The sequence below is a fragment of the Ambystoma mexicanum genome, chromosome 8, assembly GCF_040938575.1.
Source record: "Ambystoma mexicanum isolate Mex_15411 chromosome 8, UKY_AmexF1_1, whole genome shotgun sequence".
NCBI lineage: Eukaryota > Metazoa > Chordata > Amphibia > Caudata > Ambystomatidae > Ambystoma > Ambystoma mexicanum.
Window position 1 is genome coordinate 1,178,443,397 of NC_090929.1, and position 18,429 is coordinate 1,178,461,825.

The window sequence follows — 18,429 nt, forward strand, 5'->3', positions numbered from 1 at the left end:
AGGTGGTAAGGGTCCACCATCAAAGTTAACTGGCCTAAGAAAAGTAACACTTTTTAATACAAGCTGCTGGTCATTTCCACCCTCATAGGGTCCCCCAAATGCATCAGTATTGGCATGGGCAATTGCTTAACTAACCAGTGTGATAGGCCTGTTTGAAGAATAAATCTACAAACAATGTTGTCACCACTGACATGGTTGAAGATAGGGAGAAGAAAGGAGGTGAATGTTTGGATATGTTGCTCGAGGTTGCCACAGCGGACAGCTTAGTAGATATCCAGCTGTGGGTGCAGAGCAGGGAGCGTAGGCGCCCAGAGTAGGACAAAAACTGAGCACCCTGGGAGAAGGTTCCCACCAGCATTATCGAATGCAGGTTTTGCCCTGGAAATAAGTGTTCAATAAATCTGGCTTGGCTCACTCCCAAACCCGAGTTGTTATCAGTAAATTATATTGTGCCTGTCAATGAGTTTGTCAGTTATTATGTTACAATTCATGCCAAACTTGTTTACCACTCATTCCAGTAAGACTACCACTGGAACATGAATGGTGGTTTTGGCCTACATTCATGGAGTCCATATGTTTCACAGTGAATTTGGAGGAATTAGCAGATAATTGTGCTGTGGTAATTCCTCCAGTTTTTAATGTTAAAGTGGTGGACCTGCCTCGAGCAGCTGACTGGGGGTAAATCCTTCCCTCTAATGCCAAACTCATTGTTTGATAGTGCATCGAAACTAGTGGCAGTTCTACTAACTACAAAAAAGTGGTTGTCACTGAATTACTGCCAGATTTTTACCATACCTCCTACTCAACCCAGGAAAAACTGAGATCATTCTCTGCGGGAAGACCACTTTCTTCCCCCAACACACTCCGTGGCCACTCTCTCTAGGCCCAAACCCCACCACCTCTAAAACTGTAAAAAACCTTGGATGCATTATGGATGCAGGCCTCACCCTATCACAGCACATCAACTTGGTGACATAAACCTACTAGCTACACGTGCGCATTCTCCTCTACATCTGTATGATGTTGTAATAATGAATACTGCTAAAGTCTCAGGGCCTGATTTACCAAAGCTTTTTACAATGGCTCCATCCTCTTGAAAAACTTTTTGTAAATCTTGCAAAGCTTTTCCACGAAAATTGGAGGAGAGGCCATTTTTAAAACGTTGTCTCCATATTATACTTTAGGAAAGAGACACACCCCAAGAGAAGGTTAGGGGCATGGTTTGGCTCATGGTTTTGTGTGTTAGAATCCTGCCTCAATGCACAGAGTTAAGGCACAGATCATAGTAAGACAATGAACGCACGCAGCTTGGTATAATTCGGCACAGCGGTAGTTAGAGAGGTTCTGTGATGTAAAGCAATACATGAAACCTTCCCTTGCCTTCTGTGTTCTGGGTCAGAAGTCGCACTGTGTGTGTGAGAGAGTTGGAGCACATCTGAAAACCTTCTTCTTCGCACGTGTTGCACTCACTGCATTGTGAATTTCTTTGTGAAAAGAGATCAATGATTCCTTTCATGTGATAAGAGAGGCGAGGATTCCAAGTGCATTCTTAGCGCTGTGTTGCTTTAGGTCTTTCCTGTTCAGAGAATGTATGTATGTATATATATATAGGAACTCTATCCTTCCACAGACTGAGATATTGCTCCTTCAGAAGCATGGATGCATGTGTGACTCCGCTGCTCCTGTCTCTTCACCCCTGCATGTGCCACAGGTGGGCGGTTCACATGACGCAATGCAGGAGAATGGCTTTGTGATGTTACATGAAAATGAAGAGACAGTGTAACCGTATAATGGGGACCGTGATGCTAATATTCCACACATGTAAATAGCTTTTGCTAGCCTAGCTTAGAGTTAAAAATAGTAACGGCCAGCCAAATTGTCAAGTGGGAGGTAACCGGGGTTAACTGGGATGGGCATTAACTTTCAGTGTAGAGGGTTGAGTAGAGCTGAGCAGAGGCATCTGTCATTAGGAATTCAGAGGTCATTTCCATTCTTGCTGCACCCTATGCAAATACGCTATACCCATTGTGATCTCTGTGGTCTCCCTTGCTACTTCTGTGGTCTCCCTTGCTAGTCTTAAGAAATATATATATATATATATATATATATATATGTGTATATATATATATAGTTGTTTTTAAAACAGAAGCTCCTGGGCTGCGGCCAGCACCATGCATCTCTTTGTTTCTGGAGTGGCTGGCTTTCTTGTTCAGGCCTCTTACAAAATAAACAGGGGGTTCCACAAGTGTAGCGCATTGAGCAGTGACCCTAAATAAGAAAGAATAGGAATAACAGATAATTTGTCTTTCTGGAATTGTATACAATAATTGCTAGACTCATTAAAGGGTTATTTCAGGCACACTTCACGGGGTGAGTCACTTAGTCTGTTCTTAAACACCTCAAATTCACAATGCAGACACAAACTTCCAAAAAGCATTTAGAGTAGTGCGTTTCAGCAAATGAATGTTGCTTTTCACAAGTTGCAGTTATAGCATGTTTTTTTCTGCATTTGTCCTTGTTAGGGTCATTGCAAGGCATTCCATCTCGGTGTTCGTGGTCACTTGACAAAATACTTGTGCATAAAAGCTTGTGTACACTGTAAAAATATTTGATCATAGCATATAAAGTAGCCCTTGTTTTAATTGTGCCACAATTAATGCTTTGATGTAATGTGTCTATCTGTCCTATCTCCCTGGCTTGCTGTTCAGGATGTTTGTTTGCATGTATGAGTTAACAAGTGCCCAGAGAACCGAATGCCGCTGCTTTCCCTCCACTACACTATTCTTGTATGAAATGTATATTGCATTACAGTGATATCGTAACCATATTTTTAGTAATGTTCTTAGGTGCAATGCTATGTCATGCCACCACCTGTTTTGCCAGGGGGTTGAAGGTCATGTTCCATTACTTGCCCAGGTGTCACTTTGCTGTGTGTTCAAATGAAATCAATTCCTGTGATGTCATCAGAGGTCAAGGGTCGTGTGATGTTACTTTTGCAACCCTGACATTTTGGTGAAATGATGTTCCTGGCTATTCCCCCTTGACACCACTAGCACAATACATTTGTTGGTAATCTGGTGCTGGCAAAATTAGGAAAAACACTGCCCAGAACTAGACACATATTTAACAGCTCTGATTATAGGATGTTTTTCAGAGGATGCTACCAGTACTCACATTAACACACACTGACCACTCAACTCCCCCAAGCTCTATGCTGAGTGTCAAAGAGCCACCCTCTATTCGGGGGGGCTGATAACATCACTTTCTGTCAGCCAATACGTTTCCAGCCTAGTGATGTAGGCCAACATGTTCCCACTGGGCACAAAGCCCATTTTTGCTGTACTCCCTCAGTAGCCATAAAGCATACACAGGACATCGGAATTCCGTCCCCTTTTTTGGGGTAAACATTTCTTCAATGAGAAAAGATGCATACAGCATAGCCATAGGTAAAAGCATAGCTATTTGACAAAGCTCAAGTTGTCATGAAAATGTGTTCCCTGCTGTTAGAGCACGTGTGTGAAGTATGCACAAAATAAAACAAATACACAATCCTCAATGAAGTATGTCCTAGCTACTTAATCGCTTAATTTGGATGACAGCACATAATATAGTGAGAGTTACCCTACTGGGATTGTTTGCATTCAAATAGTTTGAATTATCAATAGATGCAGGTTTACCAATGCCATAGTGGTTGCCATCAGCGATAGGGGCTAAGTTTTAATGGGGATGAAAAGATGATTATATTGTACTTATAATGGATTACAGAACTGCTCTTGTTGTAAAGGTATGCATTTTCAGCAGACATCAGGTGCTTTTCCAGATCTTAGTGGATATTGGGCAGTATTATGCTGGGTAAGTAATACTGTCACGGCTCCTGCACTGAAACCTGTACTTATAGTGAGCAGGCACATAACGTAGATGGTCGCAGCATGGCTGGTGAATATGTGCACATTTCTCAAAATTTATGTTGCACATTTTATTGCGAAGGTTATTTGCACAATGCACAGTATGCTCTTGGACAGCATGTCAACACATTGGGCCCGATTCATGGGATTTTTTGCACGGTTGAAAGTGACTGATCACTGCTGGAAAGTGACTTTGCACTGCCAAAATAAATCCTGATTCATGGAATTGTGCAAATTCAGTGCAATCTCATTTTTGCAGTACAAAATGAAATGTGCACTGACTTTGCACTGCCGACACAAACCCTGATTCATGGAACTGTGCAAAGTGTATTTTTGCAGTACAAAGTCACTTTTCAGAAGTGCAAAGTCACTTTCAACCGTGCAAAAAATCCCATGAATCGGTCCCGTTCTATGTGCATACCTGCTCTAAATGCAGGTTTCTCACACAGCCCACGCACGTGTGGTCTTTTACAGCACTCTGCCAGCGCATATCTACAGCAATAGTGCATCTTGTCTCTCCACTGATGAGTGGGCCTTTACCAGCATGCATTACCCTTTTTGACTGGTGTGATAAAGACAATGAGTTATGTTTACTAAGATAAACCTGTCCTGTAATTGATGTGTGGATGCGTCCCTAGAGAAGTCTTAAAAAAAGATTATAAAAAAAAAAATGGAATGAATTACATCAATCAGATAGAAAGGGAGGTCCATCAGATACATGGATACATTACTATTCAAATGTACCCTAAAAAAATGGATTCTTATGGAAGCCACCTCAATTTAGCATCTGCTAAAAGCAGGCAGATCGCATAGAAATCAGTTACAAATTCCATCTCCAAAATTTAATTTTATGATAAAATTAGAATTTTGTTCACAAATGGAGAGTGAAACTCACTTTTAAACTCTGTGGGCCCGGTTCATGGAGTTTTTTGCTCAGTACAAAGTGAATTTGCACTGCTGAAAAGTGACTTTGCACTACCAACGCAAACCCTGATTCCTGGAAATGTGCAAAGTGTATTTTTGCAGTGCAAGTCAGTGCTAAGTCACTTTGAACCGTGCAAAGAATGCCACGAATCGGTCCCTGTGTTGTAAATGTTTGAAGCAGGCAACCCAATAGCATGTAAGAGCCAATGTTCGCCATCCCCTACATGCAATTAACACCTCGTGTGAAATGACCCCCATTATCAAGTTAAAGACAATGGGCCTCATTACAAGTATGGCGGTAAGGCAACAACAGCACCGATATCGCTACCGGCACCGTTGCTACTGTACCGCCATACTACGAGTTCTGCTCGCGGGTGCCCTTGCAGCCACCAGGTCTGACCTGGTGGCCGTACCGGGCACCCGCAAGCAGAACATGATGGTAGCACCGGTACCATTATTAACGGTACCGGTGCTACCATCCCTCCCCATTCCCATTCAGCCCTATGGGGCCGAATGGGGATGCGGAGTCCCTTATTACTGGCACCCGAGAATCGGCAATTACCGGGTCCACCAAACTCAGCATGACCCGGTAATTGCCCATTCGCAGGTGCCGGATTTTCTCGTAAGTTTGGAGGGAGCCTGTCCATATTACAGGCATGGCTGCCTCCAAACTTGTAATGCGCCCAATGTTTTAAGATGTTCAACTTAAATAACAAAAACCTTCAAAAAGAAGAAAATGTATAATTTTTTTTTCAGAGGCCGTCCCTATATGGCTAAAATATGTGACCGGAAAACAGTGAAATTAAGTAGGTTTCATTTTCCTCAAAAATGTTAACATCAAATATTAACATTGATGTTGAGGAAATGTTTAGAGGCAGTCCAGTCAGCAGGACTCATCTCACCAAATGGACAGGTTTTCTTTGAAACTATGCATTCAAATTGATGTGCGTGGTGTGATCCCTCTCGTCATTGTCAGTCTTATGCGGCACGAGGGATTGAAGCCAGCCAGAAACTGACACTAGCAAATTGGCTCTCGAACGTTCTAGGAGGTGACTCGGGGTGCATTGAAAGAATAATTGTTGCTCCTGCATCCAGGAGCGCGCTTCGACTTGAGAATTAAAACTGTTAATTATGTTTTCGCAGGATATGAATGACTACTCGCCGGTATTTAACAGACCTGTGTACTGGGGTATGGTGGCCCCAGATGCAGTGAAGGGAACGATTATTGTGACCGTCTCGGCTGAGGACCAGGATCCCGCGGTAAGTCAAAAGATTCTATTAATACACTGTGCCCAGGAGAGGCAAAGCTTTAACCTCATAAGCGACCCAATCCTCTTAACAACAAGAGTGATTATGATGAGTTTCTCACAGCTGCAGCTCCCATACAATGTGATGCTGCTCACTTTGCTCGCTCTGGTCCTTGGCAACATTTTATCTCCTTTTCTTGAAGTTGGCGTAGCGACATTGCATTCTTTTTTTTATTATATTGCCAAGATTCTGTTGTCATCGAGGACTTGTTGTGTAGATCCTTTCTGAAGAGAGAACAATAGGAATATACTTGATGTGCACATGTTTTGTGTCTATTTGTTGATTTCTGTAAATCACTGATACTCATATTTAATATTGGTACTTTTTCTTTTGATGTAGTGCAGTGCAACAGTGTACTTTTTACTTCAAATCAGCACATTGCAGTGAGAGGTATCACAAAGGACAAACCAATACAACAATAAGCCACAATGTGATGAACTTAGTATATTTCCATCGTTTTCCTTGATCTTTGGATAATGATTGGTGGGTGATAAAGATTGTCTTGAACTAAAAAGTTTGTTGATGATATGTAATATTGCCCAATGGAATATCCACATACTGGCCACACAAGAGCCACGTCCCAAGAGTTTAACAAGCATTGTAACAGTCAAAAGGCCCGACTCTTTGATCATTCAGATCATCTGGGGCTTGGTGGCACAGAGGTCAGGAGTGCAGAGAGAAACAGGAGAAAGACCAGTGAAGAATCACAGGGCAGCCACATAGGTTAGGGAGTGGAGAATTATGATGGCTAAACTGCGAGTTAAAAAGTAGTGGGTTCACAAATGAGGAGATAAAACAAGGGAAAGCACATTTAGCCCACCAAGAGAAGTATCGTTTAGCCACCCCTTAGGTTGATGGATATTAACATCCTATGTACAATAGCAAACACAATGTGCTGCTTAGTTCCATCATATGCCCATGTATTCTCATTAAAGGCCCTGGACCAGCAGAGCATTGAGTTAAAACCATCAAATGGCTAAGTGCTGCTAACAATTGCCCACAAAATGCCGGATTTAAGAACCATATAGTGCATTTATATGTTCAGGTGTTCACATGATTAACTGAATATTGCTTTAAAAAGCAGAGACTGCCACAATACACCACATATATTCATTGTGTGGTGCAGTGACTGAATATAGTGGCAGAAGATACTATCATATTCCCAAGTACTAGGGAAGAAACCTGGGTGGGAGAGGCAGCACTGGAGTAGGCAAGTCAGGTGAAGGGGAAGGGAAAAAAAATATGAGAGAGGACAGAAACACAGGGTAGCATGGATACTCAGAGTAGTAGAACCAGCTCCATGCAATCATACACTATGATCATATACATATGTGAGTCCTCAATGTCTGCAGTGTCACGTGATAGGCATAGCTGCAGCCTCAGATGGCCATGTGTTGACATTAAGTAACACATAGCTAAGTTTTGCCATCAACTACCGAGGGTCTCCCACAACATGCCCCAGGTTTACATATGGTCATTCCAACAGAGATGCTTGCTTAAGGAAAACTAGCTCAAAGCCAGATAAAGTGTATTTCATATGTATTTTTATGATAACTTCTTTTGTAAAAATGTTTCAATTCTCCACATGTGCTCTATTGCTGTAAATAGGAAAAAGCAAGCTGAGAATCTGCAACTCTTGATTAATCGTGCAGTCACGACTAGCTAACTCAATGATGTAACTTAGCAATGTTGGAGCACAAGTTGCACAATAGAATGATGGAGTGGTTTGGGGTGGGGGGGGTTTGCAGAGGACCTGAATGAATGAAGAGAGCACTGCAGAGGTCAATGCTGTGGCTATTCTAGGGGAGAGAGCAGGCACTACCAACACCCATCTTATGAATGTAACATGTGGTAGTCTGTGAACATACATGATGTGTGGAAGGTTGCAGAGGACCTAGATGCATGAAGGGAACACTGCAGAGACTCATGCTGTGGCTATTCTAGGTGAGGGAAGTGGGTGCTACCAAGACTCATATGGTAACTATTATAGGTGGCACTGTAGTAGCAGAACATAATGATGTGGAGAGGTTTGCAGAGGACCTGGCTGCACAAAGGGAGCACTGCAGAGGCACATGCTGTGGCTATTTTATATGAGGGAGCAGCATTACAAAGACCCATATTGTGACTATTAAATGTGGTTATCTTGGGGCACAACATGATGTGGGAAAGTTTGCAGAGCACCTGAATGCATGAAGGAAACATTGCAGTGGCCCATTCTGTGACACTTCTAGGTGAGGGGAGCAGGCCCTTTGCTTGCCCATATTGTGACCATTGTATGTGGCTGTCTGGTAACAATACATAATGGTGTGGGGAGGTTTGCAGAGGACCTCAATGCACAAAGAAAACACTGCAGAGGCCCGTGGTGTCGGTATTTTATGATGCACAACACTTGAACTGGTAAATTCCATGCTGTACCTTTTCTACATGAAGAGTGAATTTAGTAGATAGCCGCATGCTATATCTGTGATATTAGGCGGACACATTCACTGCGGAGGCCCAGGCAAGTCCTGTTCTATATAAGCAGCGATTGAAATGCCACTGGTTATACCACTGTGTCAGTTCTGTGTGAGCGGAGCATGGGCTGCAAATGCACGTGAAGGGAGCAGGCGCCTAAAAGGACCACATTGTGATGATTAGGTGAGATTACACTGCTGAGGCCCATATTGCACTTGTTTTACTTGCAGGGAGCTTACACTAGGGACAAATGCTGTTTTACATAAGGGGTGCTTGCACTACTGAGGTCATTAATATGACAGTACTTTGTGAGTGGAGTTTGAACTGCTAAGGACAATGCTAAGATTATTGTTTGCGAAGGAAGCACTGCAGTAGCCCATGCTTCAAGCAGTCTACTTATTTTGTTATGAGTAAATATTGTGCTTCTGCTTTCCGTCTCTGTGTTAAAGGAAGGTTATCTTGCACCAGGGCAGCCTGAAAGGCCCTCTTCGTTTGGAGGGAAGGTTTCACTGCTAAAACTGATGTTGATGTCTTCTGTGCAAGAGAAGCTTGCACTACTGTTGTTCATGGTTACTTAATTGTTAGATTAGGTCAACATGAGCTGCAGAAGTGAATGTTTCTCTATTTGAAATAACATGCACTGCTCTGGTCCCTTCTGTACCTGATCTGTTTTGGGAAATTCCCTTCTATAGATGTCTATCGTGACGTACTCTGTGAGGGAAGGTTATTTTAACCCATTCTCTGTTTGTGTGTGTGAAATACTGAAATGCTGTAGTTGTTCTGCATATGCAAAGCTTATGCTGTTATTTCACATGATGTGCCTGCTCTGTGTGTGTGAAAGAAGCATGCCCTGATGCCCTACCAAACCCAGTGCAACATACCTTAAATAAATATGCAGAACTGTTTCAAGTGTGAATTGGACAGCCATGCCCACCACCCCTTCAAAAGTCCATTGCCCTGGCCTCCACCACCCCAGTCACACACGTTTCAGGCAGGATTTAGGCTAATCACATTACCTATTGTCGGGGGGAAATTCTCCCGGGGTCGGCTGGGCCGTCCGCGGACCTTCGGGCAGGGAGGCCCCAACTCCTCCCGTGTATCCCAAAAATGAGTATGAGGCACACGCAAGAAGCAAGGTGATTCTGCTGTTTATTAAACAAAACGGCAGGGATTGGTCAAGGATCGTACGCGTCCGTCCTGACACTCTCTCTCCCTCTGTGGGGCTCGCAGGCCCTTTTTACCTTAGTATGACGCGCTACTTGCGTCACCTGGGAAAGTTAGCAAAAAACCTATCGCCACTCTGGATTGGTTCCTCGAGTGGTAGGGTTAGTATAGCATACGTATAGAGAACGTTGTTAGTGGTTGAGGGTCAGTCAGGTGGTATACTTGGGTTGTCCCTTCAATTAGATACATGAAAATTGTTACATGAAGACCCCTGAGGATTGGCTAATGTTAGTGGCATCAGTGATAAGAGCCCCATGTTCTAATTGGTCCACTCGCAAGCCCCCCAGTCTGGGACCATCGCTGTTCCCAGCTCGCGGTGCACCTGTCATTTGCAACAATGTATAACTATGGGTATGTGTAGACAATGGGAGGATTTGTTCATATGCTGGAGGGCAGACTACTCCCACTGCCGCAGATGTCCATTGAGTCACTTAATTGTTGCTGCCTGTGTCTAAAACCGTGGTATCCAGGCGCCTCCCACCTCCTGGGCCTGGCACCCTGTCAGGTTCGGCTTGGTCACGTGAGGAGAGACCGTGGTTGAGGCAGAATTCTGCACATTTAATATTGCATCTTCCACTGTGTGTCTGGCTTAGTTTGCAGGTGTGACCTTGGCTTCGGCTTGTGGCATGCGAGTTTGCAACATTGTGCCCTTGACTGTCTGTTTTCGCCGGGCTCATTCTGCAGGGTCAGCAATTGTACTCTTACTCGTTCAATGTTCATGGAGGCTCTTGCTTGCGGCCTACTTGGGCCTGGTGCATAGGTGGGGACGTTTGATGCACGGCGCTTTAGGTTATGGTATCATATTGCTTTATCCCCAGTATTATGTCTTCGTTATATTTCTCATTGTAATGCATGGGGTAGGAGGAGCGTCAGCAAGCATTTTAGATGAGTTCGTTGTGCGTCTTGCGTTTCTGCATTTTGAAAAACCTATGTGAAAAATAATAAAGATGCGCGTCAGTGGGTGTGTCCGTCACCTACGTCATAGCACTGAATGTGTTCTTCGTGTGGATTGGTGTGGGAGTGTCCAGTGTGCATGTTTGCACGGGTGTGCTGACCGTTGGCTAGGTCGTCATGGCATCTCTAACGATGTGTTCATTTACTGTTGAATGGTTCAGTCGAGTTCATCCATACCGCAGGTGTCGGCATGGGCAGGGCAGGCTGGTGGGCAGGCTGGGGCGCATCCATATGTTCATGTACCAGGGTATTTGGTCATCTGGTAGATAGGCAAACTCCTCTCGTGGCGGGTGTCTGGGCCGCGATCCTCTAGGCCAGGGGCGTGAGGGGATTGGTGGGAGCCTTTTGTTCCATTCTCCCACTTCACTATCAAAGTGATTGTGGAGGCAGAAATACAACACAGTTCAAGCTGATCTTTTCTGTGTGAGGGAATCATTTAAAAGCTTGCATTGCTTCGGGATGAGTGCTACATGTGCGAGAAGCCTGGATTTCTGTTGCTCATTCTGTTTTATGTCCCTTTCATAAGTGTCCATAATACCTATATCCAATTGGCCAATTTTCAGCAAATGATGCTATAACTATACTATATACTATTATATAAGTACAGTATAACATGAACAATTATGCTCATATTTCCATACATGTTCATGGCTCTGAAACCCCTGAAAACCTCCTGCAAGAAGTGAGTCTTGCTTGCTCACTTCACCCGCTCTTATGATTTACACAACCATCTTTTTTCAAGTTCATAATTTGTCACTGCTTTTACTATGATAAAAGGGTTCGCATTTTGTCTAATACCGACAAATTTCCAACCCAAAAGATCTTCAATATCATTCTGACCTCTTTCCTGTGGGGCCGTATAATACAACGGTGGGCATCAAGATAAATGTTGAGCCCTTTCACTTATTTCTTTTTACAAATTAAGCACTGTTTTGGATCCATAGTGAATGCCATCCTATCTCAACAGTTTGTCTGCGTTCAGTTTGTGCATAGACTGAGCATGTTCTGCATGGTGAGTGGCCCGGCAATGGTCTCTCAGTCCATAGGTGTCTTTGGTAATGGTCAGCTGGATTTCTTTTTTAATTTGTGGCACTGTATGTACCACTAGATCACAGGTATGGTGTCTCCATTTGATTCCATAGTGCAGTGTTTCCATCTTCACATTACCCATGCTGAGAATTGCCTAAACTCTGTTAATCTCTTTCTTAAGTTTGTTAACAGTTTATGTTGAGTTATTGGAAGTACTTTATGAGGGAAATAAAGCTTATGTGAGGTATGGTGGGATAGGGAGTTTGAGGCAGATCTGAATTTAGCTACCCCATTACCCATTTAATTGGAACAACTTAAACATTTTCTGCAAGATTTAGGTTTGCATTTCCCTAGGGTGGGAGGAGAGCGCATGTGCCGGTTTCTCTTTGCCAGCGATGCAGTTCTTCTAACACAGGTGGACATACCTATAAGGAGGCTGTCTCAGGCATTCTGCATGTGCTGTGTTGCATGCAAAACATCCTGATGATCAATTAGAAAAAACAAATCAATGAGGCCTGTTAAATCTCAAAAAGTAAAAACTTGATTTTCCATTAAAGGAAACAATCACAACTATAACGCGCAGTTTGACTAACTTGGTGGTTCCTTTTACAAACAATTGGGGTGGGCAAAGCACAAGTCAAAGTGTAGAACTACAAGGTGTTATTGTATGGAAGGGTTCAAATGTTCAATATTGAGTTTAGCAGGCCTGCTACACAATTGAATCGGTATCAGAAGGAGTGTAAACAGCCATTATACTTGTGCCTTCTTAGCCGTTAATAAAACTGGGTTTATGATGTGTCTATTGTCACATAGAAAATGGTCCCCAGGTATCCCTCTTCCAGGAATACTATTTAGAGAATGGATTGTGGTATTCTGTATTGAGGATGCTGAGCTAAGTTTAGATTCTTCCAATGAACAGCGTATAGTTTCAAATGTCATTTTGGTTTGCACTAAAGGCATACATTTCATTGATAATTGTTGCATGTTCTGATAGTTGTAGCCAGTTCTGAATGACAAAAACATTCACAGGTCATGGTCAGAGGGGGAGGCTTGTGGAAGTATGTGCAGACACTTACACCTTTCCTGGTCTGCCAAAAATGTCATGATATTTGTGTTAATGGACTGAGATAGAATACTTTTTTTTCTACTTTGTGATACAATACGTTTAAGAGCTTTGATGAATTGTATGTACTGATTGTTCGTACAAATGTAGGACAAATACATGGATTCTGATAATGAGATGACAATGCTTATTGTTACGTAATTATGGCCAATGTTGTAGAATACAAGTTGTTTCATTGACCTTCACTGACATATAGCAACATGTCTATGATACAAGAAGCATTGATTACCCTACTGTAAACTTAAGCTTAGTACAGTCATGCTATCACATATCTTATGTCACTTTTATGAATTCAGCAATAAACTATTATTGTAAAGCATTACCGCTATGACATTTGTGGTAGATCAGGACGAGACAGACCAATGGTTACCATATTCAACAAGTTTTATTATAAAATAATAACGACAATGCCTAACTTTCCCTATCCTAAGGGTTTCTGTACATAACAGAACTAAACTAGGGTGCTTCTCGTCAATAATTAAGTTTGTTATCAAAAAGTCTGTCCTTTGTCCAAAAAGTAACCTATGCTGACCCTTACAATATTTCTAAACAGGAAATCGAGGAGAATGACTCCCTTCTGGAATGCCTTTTCAGCACAGTTTCAGTCTAAACATGATTTTCAAATACTCCCTTTGCTATCTCTTGTAACAAGTCCTCCAGTTCTTAAAGGGGTTTCTTCAAGGCCCTTGTATATTGGTTCCTTTGACTTTTCAGAGTTCACTCTGGACTTCCTGTGTTTCTTGAATGCACAATTATTCTCTCTTCTTTAGGGCAAACACATTGGTTCTGATAACCACTCTTTCTCTTCCTGGGTTGTCTTACTAAACCAGGCAGGTGGAGCTCTTGTTGGTCTTGTTATCGCTTTGTCACTGACTAGGAAGAGTAGGAGTAGTCCTGGTGTGATTCTCCCCCTTCTTCTGACTTTGCCACTCACCGGGATGGGTAGTGCCTTTATGCTTTTCACTCTTCTTACGACTTTGCCCCTCACTGGGACAAGTCTGAGTAATCCCTGTATGAATCTCACTCTTCTTATGACTTTGCCACTCATTGGGATGAGTATAATAACTAAAATATGTATATTCGGTTTTCCAACACTCATTGATATGACTCTCCCATTTAACTCTCACACCCTTTTCCCCGGGTCTCCCAGTCTCTTTACTTTACCTTGGGTGTAATAGGGCTGCATCACCAGGTCAGCTTGCATCCTCATTTCTATTTCATCTTTGTCAGGACTGCTTCTCTGCCTTCTTCTATTCTCTTCAGTGACATGCTTCTGTGTCTTTGTGGTATCAGCACTGTCAAGGTGTGTCCATCTCTCCCCGCTTGAGTCATCCCCTCTCTCTCTCAGTTCCCTCTTTGTATTCGGTTCAGTCAAATAGACCTGTCATGGCGTGTTCGTGGTGTGCTTGCCTTCAGGCACATCAGGGTTCGGGATCCTCATCAGCCCATGTCGAAGGTCCCTCCAGGGACTCTCAGTCTCTTGGTAGGCTTTGTCAACTCTGCTCTCCAGAACGTGCACCTCGGGCACCTTGTTTTGGTTGTGGCTTGCCATTGTGCGAAGCAGCGTTCTCGCACAGTTCCCAGTTTCTTCCTTCCAGATGGTTGTAAATTCCCAGGTGTCTCTCTCTGGTTCTCTTCGCCCGGATAATTTTTAACACGCAATGCTGGGGCTTCCCCAGCTTCTGAGTATAGTTCTTCCTTTGTGTTGGAGTTGTTTTCTTCGTAACAGCTGTTGTTTTTTTTCATCTCAGTGATTGAAACACAGGTATTCTTTATCACTTATATGGTCTTACTCGTCACAGTACCAGGCTGCTATTTCTTCTGGTATTACATAACAATAAAACATATAAGAGGAGTCTGATTGTCTGTCAAATTATAGAATGGTATTTGATTTGTGAGTATAATGAAAAGGGAGTTCCTCATTGGAAAGGGAGTCGTCATCCCCATGAGGTATCGCTTACCTCCACCTTTAAGGGGAATGTTGCAAACTGGACTCACCACCATATCCTCAAAGGAAGGGGCTCCTCCCCTGGGAAATGTTTCTGAATTCCTTGATTCATCACACATTAAAAAAGCAACTGTTCTGTATTCTTTGACCTGACCATGATCAATCTAAAGTTTGTATTTTCTGTCAGCTTTAGTTCTATATTCTGACAATTGCTAAAGTGCACTCTCTCCATCCATTCTTTGTCTGTGATGTTGCTTTGTGTGCCAGCTCCCTTGCTGTGTTATAGGTAGTCAACATGGTAAAGCAATAGGCAGTGATGCCTTAGGACTGGAAGGCTGTGGTGGTGCTGCTTAGATTGCAAAGCACAAATATAAAGGGCAAGTGGCTTCAGTGTCTCATAAGTTAGGGAGACAATGCAGATGGCATGCCTCTACCGTTGTGTGGCTCTTTGAACAGGAACATGATAAGTGTTTCTCAATTCGTTGGTGATTCTCTTGGGTTCTTAGAGTTCATATTTCTTTCTTTTTGTTTTGAAGAAGGTTCTCACACTTAGGAAAGCCTTGGGTGTTTCCACTGTTCAAAAGCTGGTAATTGTTCTCCTTATGAAGCCACCATGAACTCCCTGTTAATACTAATTCGAGTCATTTATTTATATTAACTATATTTATGAGGCACTTCCAATTATGAAATAAAAACAAATGCAGCTAATTGAAGAGGAATCAAAATGTGCAATTATGAGTCGTGGCCCTCTGTGTCTTGGAAGTTCCTACCTGCCTTGTTCATTATTTGCACAGTGCAGTTTCTGAATATGCACATTGTGTAGAACGTTTGGAATTTATATATATATATATATAGTTTTAATTTATGAAATCTAGTTGTATTACTGAAAATGCGTAGCTCTGCCATTGATGCAGAACACATTTTATGACTATCATATCCCAAATAAACACATTTTGAAATGGAGTGTGTTCCTTATGAGCTGTCCCAATTATTAGAAAGTATTGCCTCCAGCATAAATGGTACGTTACCTCCTTTTCTTTGACTTGCCAAGAATGTTCTGTCTTGAATACAATTTCCTTATTCCATAGATGAGCATTTCCCGTAAACGGTTGTTCCAGGTGGTCTGGGTATTTGGCACCTCAGGCCCTGTGCCTTGTTCTTACATCCTAATAAGAAATGCTTTCCTCTAATGGGGGGTCAAAGTCGTATCTTTGAGGCCGGGGTAATGCTTTCATGCATCTCAATGTTGTATTGCAGCACTCATGCTTCTTTGGTTGTCAGTCTTTAAGGGCCTCATTACAAGTTGGGTGGTTTTCTGGCATTAAATCGGCTGGAATACCACCCATCGGAATTACCATTACTGCCACTTGGTCCAGTGGAATGACTGCATTACAAGTGGCGGTCGGCGCAATAATACCGATAGTCCATTGCACTCTATTGGACATTTTTTGCAGATTTACTACCTGCAGAATTACTGCCATAGTTATTGCACCGATTTTGACGTTTTCTAGCAGAAAATGGTAGGATTTACCTCCTGCATGATACTGGAGGTACATCGTCCACTCCAGGGCCATACTCGTAGTATAGCGGTGCAGGAAAAGTGGTGGTAATCCTGTTAGTGCCAATTTGTTCCCACACCTCCATACTTGTAATGAGCACTTGTACTTTATAGGTCTGAGATATGGGGAGGCTGCAATATGCAGCAATGCAGTGACACATCCTAACCTGCTTCAGGGGTCTCACAAGCTCCATTTGTTGGGTAGAGGTCAAGAGACAGCGTACCTTCCGAACAAATGCTATTGATGTAAGTCTCATTTGAGTGTTTGCTGTCAAGTAGGACGCATAAATAGCAGCATTGGGTCACTGGCAAAAGTCAATTTTGTAGCAACTGTGCCAAGTGAATGGAGGTTATTTGAAATTTGGCAGCCTTTTACTAACATGAGTCTTTTTGAACAGTCCATAAAAGGCAACTCTCCCAACTGTAAGGAACTCATGGTGGCAACAATAAAGATAGACACAAACGATCAAAGTTCAATGGTGTTTATTAAACTGTATAAATGGGTGGGAAAAATGCCTAATATAAACCTAAATCTAAGGGGAGCAAGCTACAAACATCAAATAATAATAAGGCAGTCCTAGTCGCGTCTAGTCAAATAAAAAGGTGCCTATACTAAAATAAAGTTATTGCCAAACCTTACGCTAAATTAAAAAAATAGAGTGGGATAATGTTCATACGAAAAATAAAGAAGTGGTCACAAAAATGATAAATCAGGATGTTGTAGCCACTGTCTCTCTTCTCCACATTTTCTAGCTTGGGACAAGGCAGGACTCCTGAGCAAAGCACACTCCTGGCCTTTTCCAGCATGAGGTTACAGTTCCTTTCAGCGATATGAAGACCTTCGGTGGTCAAGTCTCTTTTATACAAAGTCTCTTGCCTCCGACGGTCTGATGTGTCAAAAATAATAAAACCAAAAGTTCCTTTCTGTAATCTTTTACATTGGGTGATGACCCTTCTCACTGGATCCCCCTCAACTGGGCTCCGATCCTTCTTGAATGTTAACCTCCCTCCGTCGGGGTCACTATGGCCTTGCACTCCAAATAGTTTCACCTGTAGTATTCATGAGTCTCAATGTATTTTTAAAGATCCTTTCACTGTGGACATCCCTCAACCGGGTTCATTCTTGTCAACACAGTGTTCACAGGGTTATTGTGCTTCAACCTGCCTTGCAGGTATCCCTCAGCCAGGTTCACATTTGCCAGCTACACAATTAAATTTGCTTTATCACAAATGTGGGATTCACTTCCCTTAGCTTTCCTCTTGGTTTACAATAGTCTCCCGCGGTCGGGCTCAGACCATCAATTCACTGTAGGAATCCCTCAGTCGGGTTCATGCTTGTCATTCTAACACAGTTAACAATTCTATCATCTCCTCAGAAAAGTGGGGTTCCCTTCCCCTAGCTTTCTTTCAGAATCTCTGTCGGATGCACACTTGCCACAGTTCACTAGACCCCTTAGGTTATTTTCTTACCCCAAGTCCGGTTTTCAGACACCAGTCAGGCTTTACATAGTTCTATTCACACAATGTTCTCAGGGGTCTTACTGATCCCCCCCTAATTCGTAGGCCTCCCTCAGCGTGTCAAAGACTTTTTATTGTATAAGAGGTTTTACTCAAACCCTGTATGACCACTTTGACATCTTACTTCGGGCTTTTCCTAGGGCCTCCTGGTATCTGCATTTTTAAGGGGACCAACCAGAGTCTTTCACATAAGTGCCCACGTGGCTCCAGACCACTGAGTAGCTGGTCTTTCCCTGGACTTTAAAAGTTCAGTAGCACACAAACTCTTTGTTCATAAGTTCTTCCAATTCATATCATGTTGCTGTTTGCAACCTTGGCTCAACACAGCTCGGTCTACTATCGGTTTTTCCTCCGACTCACTAGCTGTGCTGACTTCCTTGGCGTTTCTTGTCTCTGAAGTCAAGGATGGTACCATGATAGCAAGCCTCTCTCTCTGCCTTGGTTATCATTGTGGGAGGGCCCAGTGCACCATTGACATCTGTTA

The 18,429-nt window shown here is 42.8% G+C and overlaps 1 protein-coding gene across 4 annotated transcripts in view; it reads left to right on the top strand.

The window, feature by feature from the left end:
• PCDH15 (protocadherin related 15) overlaps positions 1 to 18,429 on the top strand; it is a 3,978,145-nt gene that overhangs the window by 2,987,415 nt on the left and 972,301 nt on the right. For all 4 annotated transcript variants that reach the window (XM_069611238.1, XM_069611242.1, XM_069611241.1 and 1 more), the window contains one exon: positions 5,973 to 6,089. In XM_069611238.1, coding sequence (XP_069467339.1) covers positions 5,973 to 6,089 — 117 coding nt within the window. The remainder of the gene's footprint in view (positions 1 to 5,972; positions 6,090 to 18,429) is intronic.